This window comes from Camelina sativa, chromosome 7 (genome assembly GCF_000633955.1).
Source record: "Camelina sativa cultivar DH55 chromosome 7, Cs, whole genome shotgun sequence".
Taxonomy (NCBI): domain Eukaryota; kingdom Viridiplantae; phylum Streptophyta; class Magnoliopsida; order Brassicales; family Brassicaceae; genus Camelina; species Camelina sativa.
The window spans coordinates 228,118-236,942 of NC_025691.1; the positions used below are offsets into that span (position 1 = coordinate 228,118).

General features: G+C 32.7%; 2 protein-coding genes across 2 annotated transcripts; one reads left to right on the forward strand and one right to left on the reverse strand.

Annotated features, from left to right (window-relative positions):
• LOC104699559 (mavicyanin-like) lies at window positions 602-1,469 on the reverse strand. The gene is made up of 2 exons (XM_010414882.1): window positions 1,186-1,469; window positions 602-1,073 (listed from the first exon to the last, which is right to left on the reverse strand). The coding sequence occupies exons 1-2, from the start codon at window positions 1,364-1,366 to the stop codon at window positions 685-687; spliced, it is 570 nt and encodes a 189-aa protein (XP_010413184.1). The 5' UTR covers window positions 1,367-1,469; the 3' UTR covers window positions 602-684.
• LOC104699560 (ribosome-recycling factor, chloroplastic-like) lies at window positions 1,639-3,943 on the forward strand. Its single transcript, XM_010414883.2, has 11 exons — window positions 1,639-1,834; window positions 1,924-2,065; window positions 2,163-2,229; window positions 2,335-2,430; window positions 2,522-2,619; window positions 2,729-2,840; window positions 2,926-2,967; window positions 3,119-3,175; window positions 3,264-3,314; window positions 3,428-3,484; window positions 3,597-3,943. The coding sequence occupies exons 1-11, from the start codon at window positions 1,747-1,749 to the stop codon at window positions 3,612-3,614; spliced, it is 828 nt and encodes a 275-aa protein (XP_010413185.1). The 5' UTR covers window positions 1,639-1,746; the 3' UTR covers window positions 3,615-3,943.

Below are 8,825 nucleotides of genomic sequence, written 5' to 3' on the forward strand. Positions count from 1 at the left end.
TAATTTCAAAAAATCTAAATAAATATAATATTTCATCAAAAATTTAAGAAAATAAGATTATTTGTGAAAAATATTAAAACAAATAACCAATAACTCTTCTCAACTCTCACTTGACCATTCCTACCGATGCAACTATTGACCCACGATCTAAGAGAAAAGAGAAAAGATCTAAGATCTAAAGCATATGTTTTGTCATTTATCAAATTACTTGATTAAATTTTTGGTGAAAAGCCAAATGCATAAAGGAATAAGTATTTTAATATGAATTTTTTTTTGAATAATTATTATTTTAATAAATTTTAATTATAAATCAAGTTTAATAAAAATTTTGGTGTTTTTAACCATTTATATATTAGATATCACATTTATTATGTTCCAACCGCTATTGCACCCGCTGGTCAACCAGTCGTAAACCTTCCGTAAACGCACTAATTTTAAACCGCTAAATCAATCATTCAAAATGTTTAATAACGCTTAAAACCGCAATCGCCCGCTTCTGCAATCTCTCGCAACCGCAACCGCAGCGTTTGAACCAGTGAGGCCCTTAATCATTATAAAGGTTTCAAAAAGAAGTAACAAAAGGAAGTGGCTAGGTAGAAAAAGTAAAAGTAAAACACACACACAAAGCCGAAAATTAGGGAAACATCAGTAAAAACAAAACGTGACCAAATCTCTTAATCAATATTAGAGCAATGCCACCAAAAACACGACAACACCACTCATAGCTGAAGTCAAAGCCGTTGACACTGACGCTGAAAAGCCACCGTTTTGAGCGGAATCCTCGGAAGCCCTAGCCGGAGATGGAGATGACCCGGTGGAAGGTGACGGAACAGGGGTAGAAGTTGGGCTGAGGCTGGGACTGCCTATGGCGGCGCCCACTAGGACATGGAGCCTCTGACCGGCTTGGCAGTGGCCAGGAAAGCCGCAGAGGAAATAGAAGTGGCCTGGTTTTGTAAGAGCCACCGTGTCGGATCCCGAAGTGTAGGTGGCCATGTCTGACGTGGCGTTACAGGAAAGGAAGTCACGGCGGCTCACTTGCTTGACGTTGTGAAACTGGCTATTGTATACAAATACTGTAAATTAAGTGTATATAAAACCAAAGTTATCATTTGAAAGAATTCTCTGGCTAGAATGAAAAAGAAAAAACGTAGATGATCAGTATGCAAAGGTGTGATGTTAAATTACAGAGAGAATCTCCGGCGGTGAAAGTGTCGGATGAAGTCCATTTATTGTAGTCGACTTTGCCGAGAATCGTCCATCCGGCGGAGCCACCCACTTTGTGGACCGAGGCTACAGACTCTCCCAACATACCCATCAGTATTATCAACACTATCACTGACCACACGTTTACCCGAGAAAACACCATTTTTTTCGGTGAACGATGAAAAGAAACGAAAAGAAACTAGAGTTATGGCACCACCTTTGTTTTTTTTCTTTTTCTTTTCTGAAGATGTGTTGGGGTAATTTGCATGGAGCCAACGGGTACATACATACATATATAGGACTAGGACTAGTAAGACTGGACTTCCGTCCACGGTCCACGAGGAGATATATTGGGCCCATGTAAGCCCAAGAAATGATACCACAAAAGGGATTATAGTTAGCTGTACATCCAAACAGAGCTCCGCCTTCCTTATCCCAAACAATTGGGTCGTCATCGTCGTCTCGTCTCCCTCCCTTTCAATTTCATTGACGAACCAAAGAAAAAAAAAAGGTTTTAGTCACTTCACTTCTACGGCTACTCCCATGGCGGCTTCATTCTCTTCCACTGCTCCCACGACACCGGCCCTTCGGTTCAGAGCGAGTTACTCCAAGTCTCTCCTCTCTCTCCCAGGTAAACGGCGTCTTATGCCTTGGATTTCGTTTCTTCACTGTCTCGTAATCGCTGTTCGTAAAATTTTCTCTGTAAACCTTCTTGGGTAGATTCGTGTTTGAGGATAATCGCTTCAGCGAGATCTCCCTCCGCACGCTTAATTGCGTGTTCGTTAAGGACCGGCAAGCTTGGGCTCGGTGCGGGCGTCCATCTCTCCGGTGGCCCCGTTGTCAAGCGGTCTCTACAGAAGAGGCAGGTTCCACTTAATTAACTATGTCACAAAATGTGGTTTTTGATGTTTTTGGTTTTAAGTACAGTCTCTCTGTATGTTCTTGTTTGGGGATTCTAGATTGGTGATAAGGTCTGCAACTATTGAAGAAATAGAAGCCGAGAAGTCTGCAATTGAGAATGATGTTGTATGTATTTCTCACATGTTTTTTTTTTGGTTATTCTTTAGTTAGTGGAACTGAGGAATCTCTGTGGATATGATTCTGCTTTTTTGTTTCTTTGGTGCAATCCAGAAATCAAAGATGGAGAAGACCATTGACACGCTTCGTACCAGTTTCAATTCCATAAGGACAGGGAGATCCAATGCAGCTATGCTAGACAAGATTGAGGTATAAGCAAAGGTTATGGATCCTATTTTTACAGCCACATTTTGGTTCCACATATATAATATAACTCGATGTTTTGTGTTCTGGTTTCCAGGTGGAATACTACGGAAGTCCAGTAAGTCTGAAAAGCATTGCCCAAATCAGTACCCCCGATGGAAGTTCTCTTTTGCTACAGCCTTATGACAAGTCCAGGTACATACATTCCCAATGATGCGCAAATGGTTCTCTGTTGAAGAATTTTCATGTCTGCTTTTCTCTTGGTCGCTTCATGATACATCCCAATGTTTTCATACCTTTCCAGCTTGAAGGCTATAGAGAAGGCCATCGTCAACTCTGATCTTGGAGTGAGTCCTAATAACGATGGAGATGTGATTCGATTGTCCTTGCCTCCCCTCACATCTGAGAGAAGAAAGGTATCTCTTCCTTGCAAGCCTCATCTCTGGTGAATTTTCGATTTGCTGCTGCCTTACCTAATACCTTTTAATTGTGCTACTGCAGGAACTAGCAAAGGTTGTTGCAAAACAGTCTGAAGAAGGAAAGGTCAGTAGAAGTGCTTACCTCTCTTTTTATAGTTACCTAAACGTATTGGGGATTCTCAATATTTTCTACAAAAGTTAGTTGTGCGTCAATGATGTGCTTAAGTGCGCTTCATGTTCCTTTAAATTTTAGCCCATCTTTTCCGTTCTTATAGGTTGCACTGAGGAACATAAGGAGAGATGCCTTGAAATCTTATGATAAGCTCGAGAAGGTTCCAAGGGATTTTTAGTTTTTGTTATTTTCTCGGTTGGGTATTCCTTGTGATCCTATTCTTGAGATTCGAGCTTCATTTTTTGCAGGAGAAGAAGCTCTCAGAAGACAACGTGAAGGATTTGTCAAGTGATTTGCAGGTAAACAAACCACACAGAAGTTTGTTTTCGATTAAAACAAAAAGGCGAGAACGCCAGAATTATTGATGTTTAAGTGTTGGCTGACAAAACTTTGATGTTTTTGGTAATGGCAGAAACTAATTGATATATACATGAAGAAGATAGAGGAGCTGTGCAAACAGAAAGAGAAGGTATCAATCAGTTTTTTTTGTCAATGGCTCTGGTATACTTTAGTCTTTGATCCATGTTATCGAGTAAGTAGCCAGCCATTAATCACTACTACACACATATATGAATCCACAGGAATTGATGAAGGTTTGACCGTAATAATGGTTTGTAAGGAGGACGTAACTCAACCATCTGGTAAAATCCTGCATTCCCAACTCCTTGGTATTAGTTTTTGTTTGTGTCAATGGCTCTGGTCTACTTAGTTTCTATTACTTTTTTCTCTGTTGTATCTTGGGGTACAAGAAATGCCTCTGGGAACTGAGAGCAACTTTGTTTAAGTCTACTTTCAGTTGCAAAAGTTAGAAGAAGAAGCCTCATGTTTTGTTTTTGTTATTATTATTAAAGGAACCCTTTTTGTACAGCAAACTTCTTGTTAATTTGGTTCAGCAACCAAATTATCAAATCTTCTTGTTTTTGGCTTATTGGGTTTGGACCTAAAAAAATAAAAAGCACGTATATAATACAATATTAAAACAATATGATAAAATAGGTTATTGGAGGCTTGGAGCGAGTTCAAATGTATTTTCTTATTATTATAGTCACATGTCGCCGCATTGAGAAATCCGTCAAACCCCAAATCCATTATTCTATGCTTTCAAAGCATCGAAAATCAGTGGCTAATAAAATATTAATAAAGAATACGAAACATTTATTTGTTTAAGTCGATTATATTATTGTATAGTTCACTTTTTTTTTTTGCCTTGGTAGCTGGCGAATTTGACTTCTTTGCTGAATCTAAACCCATCCTACTATAATTAAAGAAAATTATTTTCTCCTTTCTTCTGGTTGTCTGTAAAACAGGAGTATTATTTCATTGTTAATAATCCTTCATTTTCAAAAAAATACTAGATCAATATATTAAATGTTTAAGAAACATCCCTCGTTTCATACAACTTATTCTTTCTAATCTTCTAAATTGAAATGGGTTACATATTCACGTTTTTATATACATCTGGTGATTTCGGTTTTAAAAGGTCCAAAAATGATTTCTCGGTTAGTTTATTCGTGGTTGTGACTTGTATGACATGCATGCATCAGCCGTATATAGATTTTTAGTTTATTCCTTAATGTATATTATTATATGTGTAAAGATTCCTTATTATAAGTAATCCGATAAACCGAGGTTTAAACCCATGATGAATATTTTAATCAGTAGGCTTCATGGGAGGAGTATATTTTTATTTTGTTTGTGGGCACTTGGCACAACTAAAAAACACATTTTATATCAAAAATGGTTATACTAACCTTTTTATACAACAAAAGCATCCGATATATAGTGTTATAGTATGTCAAGTGGCTGAGATGTTGGATTCCTTACATCGGAACTCCAACGAAACTTTCGTTAATTTGTGCTTTACAAAGTTAACATAAAAACATAAAAAAAATGACTAGCTACAGAAAGTATTAATAAATATATGATTACACTTGCAAAGTATATTATTATATACTCAACTACACGAAGTATATATATTATATGATAATATGCATAAATTATATGATATTATGCGGTCAACATCATAGACATATATGTTAGTACATCGGTCAACTGACTCCAGCGAAGACTGACGTTAACTCCAGCGTTGATAAACACTAACAAAAAAAAAATTCTAAATTAAAATAAAAAATAAAAAATTATTATACTAAATCATTTATAGATTTTCATGATTAAAAAAAATATTCTATTCAATATCAAAATATTTTTTATATATCTCTAATATATTCATTCTTATAATTAGTTACTTTTTATTTTTTCAAGCTAAAGTAAATAGTTTAATAAAAATCATTTATAATTATTTTCGAGATATAAAAATTTATTTATAATTATCTTCAAGATACAAAATCATTTATAATTATTTTCAAGATATAAAAACCATTTATAATTATTTTCAAGATATATATATATATCATAATCAGATTATTTAAATACTACAAAATCAATAAAATCAAATTCAACTACTTTCATTAGAAAATCATATGCAAAATATTGAGTATATGACTATTTACTCTAAACTTTGCATGGTAAATGTTATACAAAATTTTACACTCTTTACTTTAAAATTTACATATCAGAATAACATATAAACAACAAAAAAAAAAAATCACAATATTTGCTTTTAACGTATAAACATTTTCATTTTTACCCTCTTTTACACAATTACAATATGTTAAATTAATTTGAGAATTTGTTAAAAATACCCTTTCCAAAAATACCCTCTTTTTTGAACATTTTCATTTTTACCCTCTTTTACATAATTTCAATATGTTAAATTAATTTTTAGATTTTTTTTTTTAGGTTTGGGTTCTCATTTTACATTTAAGATATAGTTTTGAGGGGTTAGGGTTTAGTATTTGGAGTTTAGGGTTTAGAATTTAGTGATTTTATTAATAGAAAAGGGGTTTTTAAATTGACCAACATGAAAGGGTATTTTAAAAAAGTGACATAGGAAAAGGGGTATTTTTTAAAATCCCCTAATTAATATTTAGAATTTTTTTTTAAGGTTTGGGTTCTCTATTTTACATTTAGGATATATTTAGGAAATAAATAAAAAATATTTAGATATTGAATTAAATTTGTTTTTCATATCTAATTTCTATTCAATATTGTAATATCTAATATCTTTTAACTATTCAATATCTAAATGATTTTATATCTTGAAAATAATTATAAATGAATTTTTATATCTTGAAAATAATTGTAAATGATTTTTATTAAACTATTTACTTTAGCTTGAAAAATAAAAAGTAACTAATTATAAGAATGAATATATTAGAGATATATAAAAAATATTTCGATATTGAATAGAATATGTCTTTTAATCATGAAAACCCACAAATGATTTAGTATACTAATTTATTATTTTTTATTATTTTAATTTAGAATATTTTTTTTAGTGTTCGTCAACGCCGGAATCAACGTCGTCTTCGCTGGAGTCAGTTGACCGGTGTACTGGATTATATGTCTATGATGTTGACCGCACAACATCATGTAATTTATGCATGTGATTATGTAATACATATACTTCATGTAGTTGAGTATACAATAGTATACTTGGCATGTGTGACTATGTATTCTCTAATACTCGGTATAACTAACCATCTTTTTTCCTAACATTTATTAATAGAAGGGTAGGGTAAAAATTTAATTATCTAACTTAAAAACATGATTATAATATTTTTGTTTGATTCTCACTTCATTTAACGGCATATACAATGTTCGTGAGTGTTGACTTGATGATAATTAAATTAATTAATTAAACATTAGTAGTTGATATACCATCATGAATAGCTCTTTAGTCTCTAGATGAATATTTAATCACACCATTTTGAATGTGTTACTCTATTTTTTTTTTAAAAATAGAGCAACTTTATAATAGAGTATTGTTTTTCTCTAATGTATTATTTTATTTTAAAATTAAAAATAGAATTAGTGTAAAAAATAAAGATAAAAATAAAATTGTTTTATATATAGAGCAATTATATCATTTTCTCTATTTTATATTAAAATATAGATTAAAATTAAAGTAAATATTATTTTATAATAGAATTTTGACTCTAAAATAAATGAACCGATGTCCTCATGCTACGTTTTTGTTTCACTTGCATTATCTTCGTCAATTACTTTATTTAAACGAATTTTTTAATACATTTTATATGGTTACATTATTTGATTTTAAAGCTCGTTTGATATGATATTAATAAGTAGTTTGAAATTTGGACCCAGTCTCATATTTATAAATATATAATAATACACAAAAGTGGAATACAAAACTAGAATAAATTTAAATAATAAAATAATATGGTTAGTTCATGACAATATTTTTATTTTATATACTTGCTTGTGCCGTGGCCAACGGTAATCTGAGGCCATCTCAATCCTGTAGTTACTTAAGATTTGAGAGAGAGAGAGAGCGATTCATCGTGGATCTTTATCAAATTCGACACGTGACACTATAAAATATCAAAAGTGCTTGCCTGCTTTCAACTCGCGTAAGTGTATTTTTCCTCTACACTCGCGCGTTTTGGGTTTGCGGTGACATCAGCATTGTTGCAATGACAAGTCAGCTAAACTCAGTGACCAAGTGTAATAGTAATAATTACTACTATAACCACTACACCACCCTGGTCTTCAAAAATATGATGCCACTAGAGTTTTAATTTCGGGTCGGACTTTTGGAACAGTATAAAAACATTAGCACAATAAAGCTCTGAATAGTTAGGGTGGTTAAATCCATCATCAGTTTAATCCGCTCTAAAAATAGGGTGGATAACAAACTTCTGCGGATTAACTTTATTTGTACATAAAAATATTCTGCAGTTGGTTTATAGCAGTTTTTTTGGATCGCATTATTGTAGATTAAACTTGTGAATGATAAATAAAAAATGGCTTAGTTCGCTGATTGATTTGGCCGCCCTGATCTCTGCAACATTCACATCCTAAAAGTATAAATGGTGACAGCTGTCAGGATAGACAAATCCATCAGCGGTTTAGTCCAGCCCAAAAATAGAACGAATAATAGACTGCTGCGAACAAACTCTATTTGTACACAAAACGGTATACAATTGATCCGCATTGATTTTCTTTCTATTACCTTTAGACCGTACTGCTACAGACTGTATTTGATAAATAATAAATAAATAACGGTATAATCTACTTTAACCGTTATAACTCTTCACATCCTAAATATGGTTGTATAGTAGTATCAGAAAAAAAAAACAAAAAAAATAGCCAAGAGTTTAAATAACTTTATTACTCTCCTACGTGAGTGTCGATCCGCGCGTATGGAGAGGAGAGCGCGTGATTGATTATACAGGCTGTTAACATTTCTTTAAAAAAACTAAAATTTGATCTTTTTAAAATGTGCACTCTTTTTTTTTTTTTTTTCAAATTAGATTTGTTAATACGATCATGGAGTGAAATAGTATTATATACGGCCATGAACATAATATTATTTTAAAATGAAATGTTTTTGGGTGGATACAAGAAATCATTAATTATTATAAATTGATAAAAAAAACAAATAATTAAAAAAAAAAGAGCGAAGTCATAGAATATATGAATAGTATATGATAATTAAGAAATGTGTGACTAAACAACATTGAGCACTGGCTTTATTCCACAAGAAAGTGACGTTTCTTGCCATGCTGGCACCTCGAGATCGCAGCCGTCCAACTTACGGGATGATCCAACGGCTTAGATGGAAACATTATGCTCATTTGAAGATCTGAACCGTCTCTTTACCTCCTTCCTCCCTTTTCTTCCATGGGTAGGTCTTTTTTTTTTTTTTTTTTTCTTTTGCAAACAAA